General features: G+C 37.4%; 1 protein-coding gene across 1 annotated transcript in view; it reads right to left on the bottom strand.

Moving 5' to 3' along the window:
• The window catches only part of TNKS (tankyrase), a 215657-nt gene that overhangs the window by 63431 nt on the left and 130434 nt on the right, over positions 1-21792 (bottom strand). The window contains exons 6-11 of the mRNA XM_060653141.3: positions 17999-18093; positions 15992-16058; positions 15490-15676; positions 9686-9807; positions 7678-7769; positions 7507-7585 (exon numbers count right to left, since the gene is read on the bottom strand). Coding sequence (XP_060509124.1) covers positions 7507-7585; positions 7678-7769; positions 9686-9807; positions 15490-15676; positions 15992-16058; positions 17999-18093 — 642 coding nt within the window. The remainder of the gene's footprint in view (positions 1-7506; positions 7586-7677; positions 7770-9685; positions 9808-15489; positions 15677-15991; positions 16059-17998; positions 18094-21792) is intronic.

Genomic DNA, 21792 nt, shown 5'->3' on the forward strand with positions numbered 1-21792 from the left:
GTTGCTGTAATTAGGCATTTATTGTTAACTCACATTATAATTCTACTTTAGCTGCTGAACGTGGGTATATCTCAATCTAAACTGGGTTTCAAGTAACCTGAGCACTGAAAACAGTCTCTGTATTCCTTTAGCTAGAATGACAATGTACTTTCTCCCCAATCAGGACACTCTGAAAGTGAAAGTGAAGAGTTAAAACAAAGGCATTAACACATCTGCAAGAGAGGAGCAAAAGACAGGGATTTGAAATAGGTCTATGTCCTGGTAGACAGACTATAACCTAGGGAACAGGTGGCAGGCATATTATAACATAGTCTACATTTCTGTAATTGGCCTTATAGGAGAAAGTAGCCTTCTAGGAAGTATCTACCTTCCTGAAGCAGGATTCTGTGCAGGCCACCTACCTGTTCAAAACTTCCCAATGGCTCTCTCAGTATTATGAGAACAAAATCAAAACTCTCCCATCGAAACTACCAAGACCCTGCTCCAACGTATATTTTCAAGATTTTCATTATTCTCCTTTTCAGTACCCCTGGGCTCACTAATTATAACTCCTGACTAACTGCTTTCCTGCTTGAGTCATTACTTGAAATATTATTTGTATTTTGCCAATTTCTATATATCTAATCCCTAGACATTCCTAGCTGAAATCCTACTTTCTTCATGAAATTTCTCCAATCTCTCCTCCAGCCTGTTAACCACCAATGGAAGTAACCGTTCTCTGAATAGCAATCTACCCATACTTCTCTTATATATCACTTTCCAATGTGTATGATAGATATTGGCGTTGACTATAGTAGATAAGACTATTACTAGATTTTAAGTCCCTTCAGAGAAGACTCTTGATCAAATCCAAACTTCATATATACCCCACAGTAACAAGTGCAATGCCTGGTACAAGTTGGATGTTCAAAAATGGTTGGTAAGTAAATGGTTCACAAGAACAATAAATTAGTAAATTCTGATAATACTGTTTTCATCATACTAGTGTGTATACTACATGAACATCAGACTCTTAAGATATTCTCTAACCAAAAAATATATATTCTTTCCCTAGAAATTTGAAGGAAAAAAGAAGTTAAATGCCAGTGTTGACAGAATTGTAAAATATTGAAAATAATTAACTTACTTTATCTGTAGTAAGAGTATAATTTAATTTGATTTTAAAGTTTTACAGATATTTACAGAGCACTGTTATAAGGAGGATAGACATAATTAAAGCCTCTCCTGTGAGGAATGAAATAGACAAAATGACCACAATTTAATTCTTAACTCAAATTCTGATACAGCAATCAATATTTTACTTTAAAGGGTTTTTAATCCTTTAACATTTACTAGCTGAACTCGAGTGTATTATTATTTGCAAACCTTCAAAATTCATGTGGAATTTTAAAAGAAACAAAAGAGATATATCATAATGGTATGTGTTTGCTTTGCTTTATTAAAAGGGCGCTCACGTTCTCACATGCCCTGTGTGAGAAACGACCTCCTGAGCAGAGCTGATTGGACGAGTGGGAGCCAATCCGATGGCCGTGTGGAACAAACTGAGATCTCATTCAGATTCTCCCTTTCTCCTCCCTGAGACTCAGGAGAGACTGTAGCTGCAGGTGTTATATTTTTAAGACAAAGACTCATAAAACAGGGGCTACCAAGTCCATATTTAAGCCATAGAGAAGTAAAACAGAAAAATGTAGTCTATTAAAAGAATGAAGCAGATGAACTAAGACAAACACAGAAAAGAAACCCAAGCGACCAGAGAGAGAGAGAGAGACAGACAGACAGACAGACACACACACACACACACAGATAGAGAATGCAGTCGAGGTACTCAATAGTTTCCACATTCCTTGTTCTAGTCTTTTGTAAATCTCAGCTACAATTCCTGTAGATTATTTCTATCCTGTAGATTATTTCTATGGGATAACAATATGGGTAATCTCAGAAAAGTAATAAGCATACATTTATATAAGTATAAAACAGATTTCCATTTGTGCTTACTCTAGATTCAATTGATCTGTTACTGGTAACTAAAATGTTTCTGAGACACTGGGCCTTTTGCTCTTTGTGCTGATATGCTCAAACTGCAGATAACTGAACGATTAGAGATACTTTACATCTATAGCTTTGAAAGCATTTTAACATCTTTGGGCTAACAGAAACTGCTTATCAACCCACCTCTTGAAGAGCATTAATCAGATCCTTATAATGAGATAACACATTTCCCCAAAGTGAGCAAAGACTCTTCATCACTTCTCAATGTGAGAAATAAGCCCACTTAATGCCAATTACTATTGACACAATTTCTTCTTACATACAATATAAATAAATCTGTCAAATTAAGACAAATGAACAATCAAACTTCTCCATGTTCCACACATTTAACAGATGCTCAAGTAATGACAGAATAGCAAGTGCTTTTCTATATGAAAAAAAAAACACTTTTGAATTAAACCTTTCATTTTTAGGTATTAATAATACCATATGCAGTTGGGACTTAAGTTCTACTTAATAATGATAGCAGACACAGCAGTAGCAATAGAATGTCAGGGTAGGCTAACAGCAATAAAGAAAAAACTGCCACATGAAGGATAAAATCTTCATGTCTCTCCCATTTAGGCTTTATAGCAATCTCGCAAAGCAGGGGATTGGTAGAGATACTTGACTTTTTTTAGAAATAGAAATTTACTCCACTATAAAAGTTGATTTTTCAAATGAGTTGGCTAATACCCCCATTTTCTTATAACTCTCCTTTCTTTATAAGCCATCTGTTTCCTATCCTTTTTCTGACTACTGCCTGCTTGCCCCTCCAGATTCCTACCTATCCTCCACCCTGCTCGATGTCCTGCTTGATGTCCTGGGAAACTTACTTAATATGGATCATATCAATGGGTTCTTTTGGTCTTTAAGTTGCTACATTTGGACAATGGGAGGGAATGGCAAGAGACTGGTGGGGAGCAGGGGTGTGAGGGGTAGGGGTCAGATATACCCCCTATCAAAGGCTGCAGGTGGTGTCAGGAGACCTTCTCCAAATAGCTACCTTCTTCTGCTTCTTTGCCCCTTTGGGCCCAGGGACGATAATGTCTCCCCATTTGCTGCTATCCCTTGCTCATATCCCTAAACCATGCCCACCTTTGTATATAATTCTTTTATTAAACTTTCCTCAAATTACCCACTTTGAGTATGCCGCTTATTGCCAAGACTCTGAATATAATTCTCTGCCCCTGTATCTTTGGAACACCTCCTTCAAAAGCTGCCAAAGCCTTTATATAAAAGTTGTTAAGTTAAATGGCATTGCCTACCTTGATTTCTCTTTGTAGCACCTGTTACTTCTTCACACTCCTACTGTACTCAGTAGACACTGTGATGGATCTTTCAGTTTTCTCTTCCCATTGCTGCCCTTCAAACATGGTAATTTGCAAAGGTCCTTTCCTAAATTCTCAACGCATCTCTCTACACTTTCTCTACCTTGGAATGCATGATCACTATGTTCATGGCTTTCCAAAAGATCTTTCTAACCCTACCTAGACTGTCTTTCACACTCTAGTGCAATTATTTCCAACTGCTAGTGATACTAAATGTCCCTCCCTATCTCATATCAACTCTAAGTACAAAATTATCAAGGCATAGGAAACCAGTATTTCTCTCTAGCTTCCTCACTTCCCTGAACTGTACCACCCTTTTCTAAGTCTGTTCTAATGCCCGATTCATTTCCACGTATATAACTATTTCTTCATAAGTTACTTTCATCTTTCTCTTCCTTCATTACTCATGCCATTAAATTGGATTTAGGATTAGCTTCAAGTTTGGTAACTGCATAAACTTCAAATTGGTACTTTCCACAGTATCTAGCATATAGTCTTAATCATTTTGCATCTCAGTATTTCTTGCGTTAATGGATCAAAACAAATTATAAAGGAACCGATATATAAATCTTACATAAAAATTTAGGTGATTAAGGGAAATATGTAACATATGTCTGAAAAGACAAATATGGAAAAATACAGTGCTCATATTTACAAGTAATTAAAGTATTGCTTGTATGTCAGATATTATACCACACACTTATATATACATAAGCTCATTTAATTTTTACACACATACACACACAGGTATCAATACACACATAATCACTTATGGGTGAATTAGGATTCCAGAAAATTAATTCCAAGTTCACGGGACTAGAAAGTGGAGGACTGTACAGTGAAAAGTATGCTTGTCTGTTACATTCCCAGTATGTTTAGTTTAACATGCATAGTGAACCTGAGCTTTATCATCAAGCTTTGAGCAAAAGAATGTTTTGGCTTATGTAAAGATTACTAAGTTCTATCTGTCAAACTAAGACAGATTAGTTCATGGTATTAGATCTCCCTATCCAATTCTCTGCCTTTTCTGACTTATTAGCCTTAGCCTGGGAACTTGACATGAGGAGGGAAAGGAGGCAGGATGGTGGAAACAGTGTAAGGGTTGAATCCTAATCCAAGGGTGGTGCTGCTTGATCAGAAGGTGTTTTTAGAATCAGATGGAAAGCATTAGTTGTCCAAAAATCAAATTGAAACCGTGAGTTCTCCAGAAAGAACACTAAGCAAGCAAACAATGGGGCCCAAAAGTAGCTAAGTGAGTTTTTATCAACACATTAGTCACCAAATAAGCCAACCCTGAGGGACATCAGCCTGAGTTGGAACCAGGGAATAACTGAGTGCGGAGGATGGCAACTACTATTTATTGGTTCAGAACCCTGATTCAGTAGGATTTATTTTCCATTTAAAGGGCCTAAATAGCAGGAGTTCTGGATTTGGATGAACTATAGTGGAAGGACTAGGGAGGGTAAACTAGTCTAAAAGTCCTTCTGTATCACCGACAGAGTGTTTAAAACTGCACATACCCCACTGATGAATTGAGACGTTATCGATGAGGATATCCCGTGAAGACGAGGAGCAGAGTAAGGTTGAGAACCACAGAGCTAGAGCAGGGCTGACTGGGAGAGCTTAGAAACGCGTGCTGTTTTTCACTGAAACGCCATGAAATAAAATGACTCATGGGAGAAAACAAATAGGTATTTTTCAAAAAGGAAGGGCATTGTTCATGGGTTTTCAAGAACGTTATAAATGCCATAAACTGTTTTTAAAAATGGGTCAGTGGTAAACAAAAATGCTCTTAAGTATAGCAGAGAGTCCACTTAGCTTAGTATTTTCTGCTTGATGGAGCAACAAGACATTATTTATATAACAATGCAGGAGTTGTACCCTCAGAACAGGTAATAAATTGGTAGAGTGCTGTTCCCTCTCATTCTAGGTCATCCTGACTTTTTTAGATAAAAATGCCAATTGTCCTTTTAAAGCAAGGATATCTAAATTATTGGACTGGGAACCTTATGAATAAAAAAATGTTTTGAGAAACCTCTCAATATACATATGTGTTCATCTGTAACCTTAAGAAACAGTGCTATACTAATATATGAGAGAAACATATAAAACCTATATAAAAAGAAATTACAAAGGATGGGAAAGAGATGACACAATTAAAAATGAAAACATTTTATACTAATGTACAAAATACCTTCGGGCTCAACTAAAAAACCTTAAAAAATCTTATGAAAATTGCAATGTAGATTTGAGGATCTGATTCTAAGTTCATTTTCAATAGCTGGTCCCATGGACCATATTAGCTCAAAAGATGGGAGAGAAACAAGTTAGAGCCCCTGGAAAAAGTGCACTCACTGTTAGCAATGCCTACTAAATCACAATGCTTATTTTTTAAACATTTTTGGAAGTTTATTTATTTTGAGAGGCAGAGAGAGTGAGCAAGGGAGGGGCGCAGAGAGAGAGAGAGAGAGAGAGAGGGAGAGAGAGAATCTGAAGCAGGCTCTGCACTGTCGGTATGAAGCCTGATGTGGGCCTTGAACTCATGAACTGTGACATCTTGACCTAAGCCAAAAACCAAGAATCGGATACCTAACCGACTGAGCCACCCAAGTGCCCCCACGATGCTTATTTTTAATGTAATTTACTTAATCATGCTAAGGTTTTAATTGAAACTCTGCTAGTAAAATTTCATCCTTCTTGATGTTTTCTAATAAGTTCAAAAACCACCTAAACACAAATTAAGAAAGACTTTAAAACAAGTTGGAAAATTGTTTTCCAGTTTTTAAATTACATGTAGATGTAACAGTTGGGTGATACATTTACATCATTTTTTGGCAACAAAATCACAAAACAGTGGACATTTTCCAAAAATCTATTCTCAAAACGTCCCCTTCATTTTTTGAAGTTTCTTTAAAAATGCAGTCACTTTCCCATTTACTCTAAAATATGTAATATTTGCCTTTAAGGGCCTGAGTATGTTTCTTTCTTAAACAAAGTATCTACATCCAAGTAAAAAAATATCTACATGCAAGTAGTCATTTGTCATCATAGATGACAACAAATTTTGAACCCTCTTATTTTCATTAAAAAAAAAAGCACGAGAACTAAGATCAATATTCTTGAAAATACTAATTCATGAAATAGCCAGACAACCTCTTTATGCATCAAATTGTCATTCCCTCGGATTACCAACAATGTTATTTATGAAGGATCTACCGTTTAGGATGGTACCCATGAATCTACTCGTGTGGACACGTGTAAAGTACAACATGTCACAACATGCTGGACGTGAACAGATGAGTAAGTCTGTCAGTGACAACCCCTCCCGACTGAGCCTCCCCTTCTCCTCAGAGGAAACACCTTGAACCGACTCAGACAGGCTGACACACAGACACGTAGAGGGAGCCAGCATCAATCTTTGTATTAAATATTAGTAGATCTTAACTTCTTTATTCATAAATAAGAAATTACGATTAAAAAAATTAAAATTCTAATATTTTTCCTATCTCAATGGCTCATCTTGTATATTCCATAAAGTGTCTACTTTGGAGACTTCTGCTTTAAAAATATATGTACTTTTGAGGATTTAAAAGTATGCATATTCAAGTTACCTCTGAAAAACAACCAGTTTGCTTCCTTCCTCCCTCAAGCAATTCATAGTTTCAGACAACGTCAACAGAAATGGTTACCCCCAAATTTCTTATTTTTTCAGTCACTTGAGAAAATTATTATCATTACCAGTTTGAAGGAATAAAAATATTCTTTAGAGTAAGTAGCAATATTTTGACTATCATTCACATAAATTATTCTCTGATAAACCATCAATGATGTTGACTATCGAAATATATCAATTCCAGTATTAATGTACAACAACGCAAAGTTAAATGTGTTTCAAATGATAAGATCAGAGCTACATTTTATTGCTTTACGGAAGAATGACATTAAAGGAAATAAGACACAGCTCATTATTTTTATTAGTAACAGGACTTAAATTAGCTTGACAAGAGAACAGATGACTTCAAATACACGGTAAGAGTCCTTTACCAAATTAATTTCTCCCGGAAAATCAGAGAGAATAGTAATAGTCTTAAAAGCAGCTAGCTACTCAACTCCAAATTTGGGATTTTATTTCTGATGTGTGTCTTACCTTTGCTCCATGCTTATGTAGAACTTCCATGACATCATTGTGAGCTCTTTCTGCTGCAACATGCAAGGGAGTCATGAAACTATGGAGAGGAGAGAAGGAAAATGTAATGTCCTAACTTTTGTTGCATTTCCCCTTTAAGAGCCGAACACCTCCTTCTGCGATTGCACTTACTCTTTATTTTTTTCATTAACATTTGCTCCTTTTCTAAGTAATAGTTCTGTCACTTGTTTTCGTTTGGGATGCAGGGAGGCCACAGCACAGTGCTGTAAAGTAAACAAAACTAAGTTAATAAACTTCTATTTAAAAGGAGAATTCTGAATTAAGTAGCATCTGCTGACTCTTTAGAACACTGTTATGTCAAAAAACGTTTACATTATTTTATGTTATGGAGATGATCAAATTCTCCCTAAACACCTTGGAAGTGCAAGACATGGGCCTTTATTTTTTTTTATTTAAAAAAAAAATTTTTTTTTTTTAACGTTTTTATTTATTTTTGAGACAGAGAGAGACAGAGCATGAACAGGGGAGGGGCAGAGAGAGAGGGAGACACAGAATCGGAAGCAGGCTCCAGGCTCTGAGCCGTCAGCCCAGAGCCCGACGCAGGGCTCGAACCCACGGACCGTGAGATCGTGACCTGAGCTGAAGTCGGACGCTTAACCGACTGAGCCACCCAGGCGCCCCAACACGGGCCTTTAAAACGAGATAAAATTATCTTAGTTAAGCATTAAGAAAGACTGTTTCTCTTCCTTTGGCCGACGCATAATTTTCCAGGATATACTTGTTTGAAGGTAACAGAATACTGCCTCTCCAAAGGTACAAACATCTATACCTCAGTTGTTCAATCCTTCATTGGGTTGTCAGCTACATAAATAAATAGTTCTCAAAATCTTCCCCAGAGCCACTCCTGGCACTATATAAGCCTATACGCCCAGGGATAGGCAAGAGGTAATAGACTTGAAGGAGCTTAGTGGAAGAAGTATTCTCAGAAGTTTAATGTTTTATCCTGTATTTATATGATTTTTGTATTCAACTTTGTTTTATATTAATGTTTTATATTCAAATTTTATGAGTAGGGGCACCTGGGTGGCTCAGTGTGTTAAGTGTCTGACTCTTGATTTCGGCTCGGGTCCCGATCCCATGGTTTGTGAGATCAAGCCCCGTGTTGGGCTCTGTGCTGACAGTGGCGAGCCCGCTTTGGGATTCTCTCTCCCTGTCCTCGACTTTCTCTCTCTCTCAGAAGAAACATTAAAAAAAATAAAATTTTAAGAGTTAAAACCTACTTACTAATGAATAAAATGAACACTCCCAAAAAGCAGGTCAGGATTATTCTGTTGCTTTGGGTGTCTCCCGGCATAACGCTGTATAATGTCAATATATCTGAACACCAGTTTGAGAGGCACGTACTTAAGTGTACATACAGCTGGCCCATTCAGTTTGATGACTCTTTTAGTGTCGTTTTCGGCAGGTATTGACTACAGGTTGACTTTTTTGAGCCGGATATATGCGGGAATTTTAACTGAAGCGTATTTAGAGGTCTGTGATATAGGCATCACACATGCTTCAATTCTGAACTCAGGAATAATTTTACCGGCCCTATACCTGAAATTTAATGTGACCAATGATAAGAAAAATAAGCTAATCTTTCTGAAAGTACGTTAGAAGAAAAAACATGAACTGTTTAAAAAACAATGTGTATGGTCTGGAACAAAAAATTCATAATCTTCGTATTTTTCTATAATGAATGTAGTAATTCTTTGGAAAATTAAGAATAATTCTTTGGATAACTGCTCCAAAGGATAATGCAAGTATCTCTGAAAACACTTTTAATATTCTACAGAAGACAAACAGTCTTTACCTAGCAACCATAAGAAAAAGATTCTATAGAGAAAATCACATCTTGTATTTTATGAAAGAATTGGCCACAAAAGTAGACTTGTTCGAATACAGTTGGGTAAGGACTAAGGTAAAAATAATTCCCAAATCAAGGGTGAGCAAACATCTATTCTCTCATGCATGAAAGCAAGCATCTCCTGAACCAAATTAAAAATCAATGCAACCAACATTAAAATGGAAATTTCTGGCATTTCTGATACGAAAGTTACTTAAGGGTTCTGAAATGAAAATCGTACATTGGGCTTCTATTACAGACCTAAGGAATGGATTAACGATAAAATCTTACCAGGGCAGTTTCATGAGACTGTGGTTGTTTGAAATTAATGATTTCCAAAGCAAGTGTTTTTTTAACTTTGGCTAGGTCTGCTTCTCTGGCTGCTTGCAGTAGAGAGTGACCTTTAAATTCATCTGTCAATGAAATAATGGTTGACATAAAAGATTTAAGATCTGTAAAAATCATTAGCATGATTACAAATAAGAAAAGTACTAATTTTACATATTACTTTATTTTATCAATAGCAGTAACATGATGCTAGGATGATAAAGGCACAGAGGATGTGCAGTTAATGAAGAATTTTGAAAAATGTATGCTCTGAAATAACACCATTTTATACTCTCAGAGTCCACAGAGGTGCACACATACAAACACATTTACCCCCGCTAAGTTTTAAAACAAGCAACCAAAAACATCTACCAAATGGAAGCCGGTTCTAAACATATATACACTGGAATACTTTATAGCTCTGAAAAAAACAGGAGGTCTGCACACACTATCATGAAAATATACATAATTAAATGAAAAATCAAGTAGCAAAAGAGGTATGACAGGTTGACCCAGGTTTTTTGTATTGTTACTACTGCCATTGCCACCACAACCAAATATAAGAAATGGTACAAAAAAGGCACTTAGAGAAACATTTGCCAAAATATTAATAGTTTTAGCCCTGAAAAGGGAAGAACTGAATTATAGGGTAAATGCCAAGAGTCTGATAATTTTTCGAAGAACAAATAGTATTTTATTATTTGTATAAGAGATTTATATAAGCAAGTAAGAGATTTCTTCAAAAGTGATTTCTTAATTAACTGCATAAATAAAAATCCAATATTCTAACTAAAAACTTAGAGTCATATTTTCTATTTTACAGTTTTGGTTTGTATTTTGATATGACAAAAAGCTGGAAATTCTTCTAAAAAGACGCAAATGATGTGTGAGCTAACATATTACATAGCAATCCCCGGCCAGCCCACATAGCCTTTGCACCTGCCTGCTACTAAATTCCTTTCTTTTCCTCTCTCCTCTCCTGAGTTCCCCATCTCACTCCCCTCTGTCCCTCAAAAGACAGAGAAAGACACACATGGAAACATATGTGCCTTAATAACTCCTATTACTGTGATGAATCACAAAATTCTACTACTGAAACTAAGATTTTACTATATGTTAACTAACTGGAATTTAAATAAAAACTTAAAAAAGAAAAAAGAGAACTACTATCATCGTTCAAGGCCTCAGTTTAGATACTCTGGTGAGGCCTACCTGATATTTTCCATTATTGGCCTAGGATTCCTTCTTATGAAGCCCCCTGCACTTGCATTAGTCTTACGTCACAGGACAGATCACATGATCTTATTTGCTACGGTAGTCCTATCGCTTAGCACACTGCTTGTATATGGTATATTATGTATTCAATTTGTTGCATGAATGGTGAATATTCATAAAATAAGTCATGGCAGGTGCAGGGGAAAAACCATTTTTATGAAACCTCTTGTTTAGTGGTACCTTATCACTGCTAAGTTCCTCAAAGTATAGGACTTTGAAACTTCAGAAACTCAAAGTTAAGGTCAAATGAAGTAAAAGTAAACCAGTGTTTTCAAAACACAAAATTATAGATTTTCACGTTAATGATAAAATTAGGGATAAATCAAGCGGAAGAATTACAAACTGCCATATGTAAGGAGCAGGATCCTGCCGACTGCAAAGGAAGGTGATGTGTTGAGAACGGATTTCAAACAGAAAGTATGGTTTTGCTTTGGCCATCAGTCTGGGGAAATTTAAATGGAATTCAAATCATACTGGCTGTTTCTCTAATGACAAATGCTCTATGACTATCAAAATGATATAAGCAATTCTACTTTTTCAATTACTCTTTTGAGTTCAGGATAGGTGACTCAGAAAAAAAAATAAGGGTAAATTTATGAAAAACATAAGTAATAGGACTAGAATACTAAGGACATTACAAAATTAGGATGTATGCAACAATGCAATTAGACATAATATTTTCTCAAATAACAAGAAATAAAATATTCCTTATCTTTGCTCTTTAGGAAAAAGTAAAGATGTCTGCCCAAATTGGCTTTCAAATTTAAAATATAGTATACTCAAGATTAAAAAAAACAGAGAATGGAAAAATATATCAACAATACAATGATCCCTCCCAATGCAAAGGTTACATAAAGATTTGTTTTTAAAACCTCAAGGAAGTACTTAAGTAGCAAAAAGAAGGCAATAAAATTGCAAATTATACTCAAACTTACCTTGAAAACTTAATACTTATAAGATGCCATAAAAGTTTTTTTTTTTAAAGTTTATTTCAGAGAGAGAGAGAGTGGCGGGCAGAGAGAAAGAATCCCAAGCTGGCTCTACACAGCCAGTACAGAGCCTGATGCAGGGCTTGAACTCACAAACCATGAGATCATGACCTGAGCTAAAATCAAGAGTCGGACACTTAACCAACTAAGTCACCCAGGCGCCCTAAGTTCCTCTTCAAAATCATTTTGGAACAAGAATGAAAGCTACGTTCGGTATTTTCAGCTTTAATATATGCAGAATCCAAACTACCTTGCTCATTTCGCTTCATGGAAACAGTAAAAAAAGAGAGAGAAAAGCAGAAAAAAAAGTGTGAAATGAAAATGCCTATAACCATGGGTAGGATCAAAATCTTGTTTGTTTCTTATATAATTAAAAACATTTTTAATGTTTATTTTTGAGAGAGAAGAGAGAGAGAGAGAGAGAGAGAGAGAAAGTATGGGGGAGGGGCAGAGAGAGAGGGGGACAGAAAATCTGAAGCAGGCTCTGTGCTAACAGCAGAGAGCCCCAAGCGGGGCATCAACTCAGGAACTGAGAGATCATGACCTGAGCCAAAGTCAGAAGCTTAACCGACTGAGCCACCCTGGTGCCCCTTGTATACTTTTCTTAAGAACTCTGTTAGGGGTGCCTGGTGGCTCAGTCGGTTAAGCGTCTGACTTCGGCTCAGGTCATGATCTCATGGTTCGTGGGTTCGAGCCCCACTTCGGGCTCCGTGCTGACAACTCAGAGCCTGAAGCCTGCTTCATATTCCGTGTCTCCTTCTCTCTATGTCCCTTCCCTGCTTGCACTCTCCCTCTCTCCCTCCCAAAAAAACCCAAACATTAAAAAAAGAAAAAAAAAAAAAAGAAGAACTCTGTTAATTGTGAATGTCTAGAGTAAGGCAGCGGGCATGATGATGAAAATCACAGAGAAGTTCCAACTTTGTTAAATCCTTTTCTTCAGATAATTCCTTGGCGGAATCTTATTTAATAAAGTAAAAGAAATACTGAGCAGGTTGAAAAGTACTCTAATCAGGGAACTTCTTTTACAAAACTATATAAATTTCTGTTAAGTCATAATGTGTACACTGGAATCAGATAGTGAAATACACTATAAAAACTCATAATAATATTCACAATGGGAAAAATGCTTGAAAGGAAAAATAAGTCAAAGGTGACATGGAGGATAAAGCTGAGTCCAGGGTATAAACTAAAAGAAGGAAATTAAAACAACAACAAAAGATTAAAAAAAGTTTTGAGCTCAATTCAATTCAATAAACTTGCTGTGCACAGTGTTCACAATGAACTGTGCTGGGGTGAGGGGGGCAGATAGAGAGATCCAGACACAAGTACCATCAACACATTTTTACTGGGTAACGAGGCACTGTGCGGGTGCTAAGGAGACAAGAATGAAATGAAAAATCTTTCGAGAACTTAAATTTCACCGTGAAGATAGAACACGCACATAGAAGAATGAACTGTATGATGCAAGATAACATATGGCAAGGGTCATATGAGTGGGAGAGAGAAAAAAAGCATTTCTATGAGGATTCACTGCTAAGACATCTGCCCAGTTATAACCTGGTTTGTGCTGGACTGTAATCTAGTCGATGTTATCTGTGCCAGGACCAAAATAAGTTTAAATTTCTACTTAAACAAAGTGAAAATTGCAAGTCTTCCTGTTTTAATACAAACCAGTTTAAAATCTGCTTAAATTTAAATGACATCATCATTTTGACTCTGCCTTTTTCTTAAGTTATCATTTAAAGATTTTCTCAGGCATTTAAATCCAGTTACCTTATTCTTAGAATCCTGAGAGAGAATACCAACCATAGGATGAGTTAAATGGTAGATAGGTGATGCCTAGTTGAATTTAGACCTGCAATGCCCACATACAGAATTAAACAGATCTCAGTATTTGATAGGACAACTAAATGTAGTATAATATCCTGAGGGAGATCCAGGAACAGAAGCAGGACTTTACATAAAAACTAAGGAAATCTGAGTAGAATATGGTCTTTAGTTAATAATCTATCAATACTAGTTCATTAACTATGGCAAATGTATCATACAAATGTAAGACGTTAATGGATATGGAGTATATGAGAACTCTATGCACTAATTTTGTAACTTTTCTGTAAATCTAAAACTATTCCAAGACAGGGGCACCTGGGTGGCTCAGTTTGTTAAGCACCCGACTCTTAATTTTGGCTCAGGTCATGATCTCCTGGTTTGTAAGACTGAGCTCCATGATGGGCTCTGGGCTCACACTGCGGAGGCTGCTTGGGATTCTCTCTCTCACACCCATGCACGTTCTCTTTCTCAAAATAAATAAAATGAAAAAATATATACATAAAACTCTTCCAAGACAAAAAGCTTATCTAAAAAACATGCATATGGTGGCATGTGGGTGGCCCAGTCGGTTAAGCATCCGACTTAGGCTCAGGTCACAATCTCGTGGTTTGTGAGTTCGAGCCCCGTGTCGGGCTCTGTGCTGACAGCTCAGAGTCTGGAGCCTTCTTCACATTCTGTGTCTCCCTCTCTCTCTGCCCCTCCCCTGCTCACACTCTGTCTCTCCCTCTAAATAAAAATAAAAATAAAAATAAAATTAAAATTAGAATAAAAAACATGCATATGTATATATAGGTAATATATATCAATACATGAGAATATTACTTCCACCAAATCTTAAAAAAGATCTTATTTAAATTGGGGCAAGTTGGGGCACCTGGGTGGCTCAGTTGCATCCAACTCTGGCTCAGGTCATGATCTCGCAGTTGGTGGGTTTGAGCCCCGCATTGGGCTCTGTGCTGACAGTTCAGAGCCTAGAGCCTGCTCAGATTCTGTGTCTCCCTCTCTCTACCCCTCTCCCACTCACGCTTTCTCTCAAAACATTTTTTTATTTTATTTTATTTTTGAGACAGAGAGAGACAGAGCGTGAATAGGGGAGGGGCAGAGAGAGAGAGAGACACAGAATCTGAAACAGCCTCCAGGCTCTGAGCTGTCAGCACAGAGCCCGACGCGGGGCTCGAACTCATGGACCGCGAGATCATGACCTGAGCCAAAGTCGGACGCTTAACCGACTGAGCCACCCAGGCGCCCCTCAAAACATTTTTAAAAACTGAAAAAAAGTAATAAATTGGGGCAAATGATTGCACTTAGGCTATAACACACACAAGAAACACAAACATGATTGTGCAACCTTGCAGGGCCTGGGAAATAGTGAGTGTTCAATAGCACAAGAATTATAAGCTCTGTGAGCTCAGAATTTTTTTCCTGGTTTGTACACTGTTGTGCTTGCAGGACCTGGCACAGAGTAAGCATGCAATAAATGGCTATGGATTGACTCACCCTCATTAGCCTTAGAAGAAAAGTGCAGGATCAGAAAGGAGGATTACAAACTAGCGTACGTGTAAGAATAGAAGGTTGTTATTCAAGTTGGACAAAACACCAGTCTTCATAACTAAACAAAAATGAGATATTTCAATTTACAGCAAGCAATGTTGAGTCTGAGATATAAATACATACAAGTCAATCTCTCCCGGAGCTCAGGAGTTGGAGCCATATCTACAGCACTTTTGCCATGGCAATTGACTAGTGTAGGATCAGCACCATGGCTAAGTAACAGAGAGCAGACTTCCACACGATTCTTGGAAGCAGCCTCATGGAGTGGAGTGAACTGCCAGAGATCCATAGCGTTGACACAAGCTCCATGCTGGATTGAGAAAAACAGTTTCAGGTCAGCGATCATTTCACTGGATCTTAGTAAAACTCAGAAGACATTTATCTCATTGTAAATTTCAGCTGTGACTCTTTGAAATGCCAATAAGCGTTTTAGTTTCTTTCACTTCAGCTTTTAAAGACAATTTAAAATAAGTTAAATGTTTTAACATTTTTAAGGCAACAGTAGTATTTTTTAAAAACATTTTATTTTCTTAAAACTCTTATTGGCTCCCACAACACATGAAAACTCATGACAAGTTAGGGAAAAAAAAGCAAACAGTATCCAATGTTTTAAAACATCTTTTACCTTAAGTAGCAGTTCTGTGACTTCATAATGTCCATATGAACACGCATTATGAAGAGGCACAAGTCCACTAAATGGAAAAAAAGGCAATAATGTACTCAAATTTCAAACAAACAACATATAGTCATTTATCTAAGTGCTAAAAGACAAAAACTAATAAATCCAAATATAATTATATTAAAAACATTTAAAAATATTTAATAAGAGGCTACAAAGCATGGCTAATGTTTAACCTTTTGTATTTATCTTGTGCTTTGTGTACACAATGCTTAAATATGATAAAAACACTAATTAGAAAAGCATTGAGGTAAAAGGAAGGACATGAGCTAATTGACAACTGCATGCTTTAAAGATCAAGTATTTGTAGAAAAATGTTAATGGAGAGTGAGTTGAAACCTTCCTACCATTTTATTTCACTCTGTAGGTAACTGCCAGCATCAGAATGAAACATCCAAACTATTATGACTTACATATCCAACTCTCATTCTGCATGAGTCAAGGACTCCCATTTTTGTGGTGTACTTCTCTGTTTTCAGACAAGCATAAGGGAACAGAGATGTACGAGAGCATGAGGCATTTGTGCCCCTGTACTATGGGGACACCATTCACATAGGGTACATGTCAGGCGAGACAGAAACAGTACCAAGAAGAGGCTCTGAAATGATGGATTCCCTCTCTGGTAAGTGTCTCAGGTACTGAGTTGTTTCTTCATTTCTAATGTTTCCTGACAGGGAGAGGGGCAAAGTGAAAGAGACCCTCCTCCCTCCAGGGCTTCTTTTCTTCATGCTGCCAATGACCGGAGTGTAATACGGATCTACATTACCTGGGTACTGAGGTCAATTCTCTTTTATTTTTATTTTTTATTTAAAAATTTTTTTTAATGTTTATTTATTTTTGAGAGAGAGAGAGAGAGGGAGGGAGGGAGAGACAGAGTGTGAGCGGGGGAGGGGCAGAGAGAGAGGGAGACACAGAATCCGAAACAGGCTCCGGACTCTGAGTTTCCAGCACAGAGCCAGACACGGGGCTCGAACTCACGAACCGTGAGATCATGACCTGAGCCTACGGCGGACGCTTTAACCGACTGAGCCACCCAGGCGCCCCAGGTCAATTCTCTTTTAGATCTGAAGGTGGGATAATGAGAAATGTTAGCCCATCACATAGGAGCAGACCTAATTCCTATGTCTCTGAAGACGAGATAGGAAATCGGTACTAAGTTCCCCAAAACACACCTATTCATAAAATAAAGGGCTTCACTGCTTTCTTAACTGTCCTTCTCCCCTCCATTCCCACCTCAACCTTTGTAAATGTTCTCAGTTCAGATGTCCAAGATTTTATCAGGATAAAAACCAAATCAGAATATTGTAAACGTATGCTTTTGGTTTATTAATAAAAGATGATCCTTACACACCAGATGAACAGGACAGCTACGTTACTGGATTATCAGAATTTTCTATTTGTTTCATCTCCCTTTCTGAAATGCAATTTGAGTTGAAAAATCAATAATTGAGAAAAGCAAAATTTAACTTCAAATAACAGAACTGCAATAAAATTGAACTAATTTAGGAAATTACTATGAGAAAGCATCTTTAATGAGTAGAACATGGAAATGAAGTCAAACTGAAGTTGCAAACATTCTTAAAGTGCTACACAAGCTATAAAGAAATGGATTTAGGACTTTGTCCAGTGAGCAAAAGCTTTAGTGTATCAGAAGCTAAAACAAAGCATAACAGTCCATGGGTGAGACCACTAAAGGAAATAAACTGAGGTGCGCCTGGGTGGCTCATTCAGTTAAGCGTCCGACTTCGGCTCAGGCATGATCTCACGGTTCATGGGTTCAAGTCCCGCGTCGGGCTCTGGGCTGACAACTCAGAGCCTGGAGCCCGCTTTGGATTCTGTGTCTCCCTCTCTCTGCCCCTCTCCCGCTTGCATTCTATCTTTCTCAGGAATAAACATACATGAAGAAAAAAAATGTTTAATAAAAACAAAAAAGGAATAGATGGATACACCTACCCTTTGTCTTTTGCATGAACATCAGCACCATGCTGGAGAAGAAGCTGTACTATCCGCACTCTGTTGTAGCCTGCGGCCAGATGTAGAGGCGTAGACTAGAAAAGAAAAAGAAAACACGTCCCCTCTTCAGGTAAATCGTCCTCGCTCTGTCATTTCATCTGTGCTTATGTAGACTGAAACACAATACATTCTAACATACACAGAAAGCACTGAGTTGAAGTGCGAGAAAGTCACATTGCATAATTGGACGACAGTTCACTCACCTCAGGAGTAAATTCTAACTTCAGTGCTGTTCACCGGTTTCTCCTACTTGTGGTTTAAGGCCTTCAGTAATCTAGCTCCAGCCTACCTCCTCTACTTTATTTCCTATTTCTTTCCAACAGGAATTGTCCTCAGTGTTCTGAGAGGACATGTTATAACCAAAAACATTCTTCCTTATTCTACTTAAACCTTGCCTACTTTTCAAGTTCAAGTGTTTAAATCTCAATTCTACCATAAGGACTTCCCAAAAATCTGGCTCTCAAAATTTCTCCTGAACACAAAGGTTGAGAAACCTCTCTAAAGACAATTTGAAGGAACTTTAGTGGCAACAACAAGGACAATGGACCATATTCATTCCACATGGCTGTTAGCAATGGGTTAATTTGCTATATCAGAGGCAGTGAAATATAAGATAATATTTAATTCTTCTATTTTATGTACTATAGATGCAGCATATATAAAAAATCTAGTTTCTTCTCAACCAATTTCTGCCACATTAATCTGAACCAAGTTATTAAAAGAATCTCTGCTCATATTTAAAATGGTAATTAAAATAATCAAACTTCTTACCTCTTTTTTAAAAAAGGAAATAACATTAATTAAAAGGTTCTCTGCAACCATTGCAATTTTCCTACCTTTGCTCATTTCCTTAAAGTTTAAATACTGTAACAGCTTTTCACACAAGGCCTAATATACCTTAATGTACTCTCATTTTTTCCTGTCTTCTATTTGGACCTTGATATTTTAGTAAGACTTTAAATTTCTTTTCTTGATGTACTGCAAACGTCAAGATACAAAACAATCACTTCAAGGCATGTGGTATATTCTGACAGCCTCTAAGTTTAGGAAATATTTTTGAGTAGTACACAGCTAATAGTGAGGAGATGGGAGTAGGTCAGTAGAGAGTCCTGAAGAGGAAGTCAGGAAGCCTGATTCTATTTCTGGGTCTTATGAAACGGTGAAAGTCATATTACCTATACATCTCAGCCTCTTCATGTATAAAATAGAGAGAAAATCACCCATCCTAGCTACCTCCAAAATGTGCCAAAAGCAAGCTTTCTCCCATATATAAACACTTTCAAAATGTAAAATGTCGTACCAAAATAGATGATTAAGATCTCTGTATCATCAAACACCTTGCCCGTTCAAGTTTCCGCTTTCGGACACGGGTCAAATGCTACTGCAGATGATACTGACAGGAGATGTCGAGTTATTTTTAAAACTGTTTTTCCCTCTCCTTTAAGATTTTAAAGATGTTGCTTTGCTACCTTCTGGTCTGCATCATTTTGGACTAGGAATTTGCCAACATGCTTATGTTTCTTCTTTTATACAGGTGGCTTCTCCTCCAGATGCTTTCATATTTCTCTTTACCACTGGCTCCAAGCAATTTGACTGTGAAGTATACTGGTATACCCTTCTCCTCCTCCTCCCCCTCCTTTTCCCTTCTCCTCCTCCTCCTCCTCCCCCTCCTTTTCCTTCTCCTCCTTCTCCTTTTGTGATGCTCAGGGCTTCCTGGCCTTCTTAGATCTGTGCTGTATAGTTTTCACCAAATTTGGAAAACCTTCAGCTATCATTTTTTCATGTATTTTTTCTGCCCTCTCTTCCGCCATTCTCTCCTTCGGGGACTCCAAAGATACATATCTTAGGTTGCTTTCCAAGCTTGTTTTTAAGCTTTGTTAAACAGGCCCAGAGCAGCTTTTTAAGTCTAAGACTAATTTTTCTCTCCTAGTGAGGTATTTATTACCCTTCTGAGTACCTTATGATATCTGGTGAATTAAGAGGTTTGTCCACTCTGGCTGGTAGCAACAGACACAGTGACAGATGCTATGTGACCTGCCAGAGTTGTTCCCTCTAATTCTCTTTTCCGTGGTTCTTCTCTTGCCTCTTGTGGTTTCCTCATACTTATATCAAATCAGTACTCAGCTGAACACTGTAAGGGGATCCTTTGCAGATCTCTGGAGCTCTCCTCTCGCCGGTCTCCAACCTGCTAACTCTTGCCCCATGGTCTCCCTAAACTCCTAATTCCACCATCTCAACTCAGGGAGACCACGGGGCTCCTCCTGGGTTTCCCCTTTCCTGTTTAAGGACTGGAAATGCTTTCTTGGCAGTAAGCCAGAGCAGTCACACAACTCAGCTTATTTAATGTTTATCTCTCAGGGATCACTACACGTACTGCATGATGTCCAATTTTTGAAAACCATTGTTTCATAGATTTCATTTGTGTGTGTGTGTGTTTATTGTTTCAAGAGGGAAAGTAAAACTAGTCCCTATATTACTCCATCTTGGCCCACTTTCAGGACTTAATTGAACTTTATACTGCACTTGGGAAGCTTCCTCTAGAGACAGTGACTGCTCTGGATGACTGGTCAATAAGTCAGTAAGGTCTTTTACAGGACATAGCTGACATTCAATATTATACGAAAAAAGTGACACCTTCATTACTGATGCACAAAAAGATTTCCCTTTTTCATATTAAGAATCTTTTACAAAATTTTATTTGTATACAGTTGATTTAATAATAGTTTTTCTGATTTTTGAAAATGAACAAAGTCCCTAAGTAGATGAATACATACACACACACACACACATTAACTGTTTATTTAGAAGAATTAATCAGAAGAAGAAATATTTAGTTTCTGGATTTTTACAAATCATTGAGACTAAAAATTATTTATAATGCTTTCAAAATGGCTATGTACTTAGTTTCTAAACTGCTGTGATCAGGTAAAGTAGAAGGCTCTGTAGTTGACAAGGCAGGAAGTGACAGGCTTGAAATAAAGCAGTTGTGGAAAAAACAAGAGTTGAGGAATGAGTAATGTCAAGAACTATTAGAAAGCAGAAGTGACAGAGTCTGAAAACTGACGGATGCAGGTAGTAAGGGATACAGCAGTTCCAGTTTGGAAATGTCAGTGACAGATGAAAGAAAAGAAGGATGTAGGTCGGGGCGGGGAAGGGAGGAGAGAAGAGGAAGAGGTTTGGGTTTATGAATCTGAGGTGCCTGATACCCTAGTGATCATGGGACCAACTAGAATTCAGGAGAGGTGAAGGCTGAACACAAATTTAGTTATCACTGGCATTCATTTAAAATATTTTAGCATGTGCAGTGTATCTTGCAGTATGTTAAGTGCTAGGGGTAGCATGGTAAACAAGAAAGGCTCGATACTTTGCCTTGATGAGTCTTCTTCCTTCAAAATATGAGTCCCTAAATGAAATACATATATACTAATTCTTCAGAAGGACAGAAGATGAAGAAACAAAAGCCTAGCTTCTGAGGAATCAACTAGAGAAAGCAAATACTATTTTTTTTTTAATTTAAATTCAAGTTAGTTAACATATAGTATAGTATCGGTTGCAGGAGTAGAATTTAGTGATTCCTCACTTACATAAAACACCCAGTGCTCATCAAATACCGTTAAATGTGACAAACAGTTCAAGATGTCAGGAGAGGCTAGAGGCTGCATACCTAACCCACTCTGGAGGCTAGCAGAAGGGACTGGGCTTAGGAAAGATTCTCAGAACTGCTTCCTGAGGGG

This window comes from Panthera onca, chromosome B1 (genome assembly GCF_046562875.1).
Source record: "Panthera onca isolate mPanOnc1 chromosome B1, mPanOnc1 haplotype 2, whole genome shotgun sequence".
Taxonomy (NCBI): domain Eukaryota; kingdom Metazoa; phylum Chordata; class Mammalia; order Carnivora; family Felidae; genus Panthera; species Panthera onca.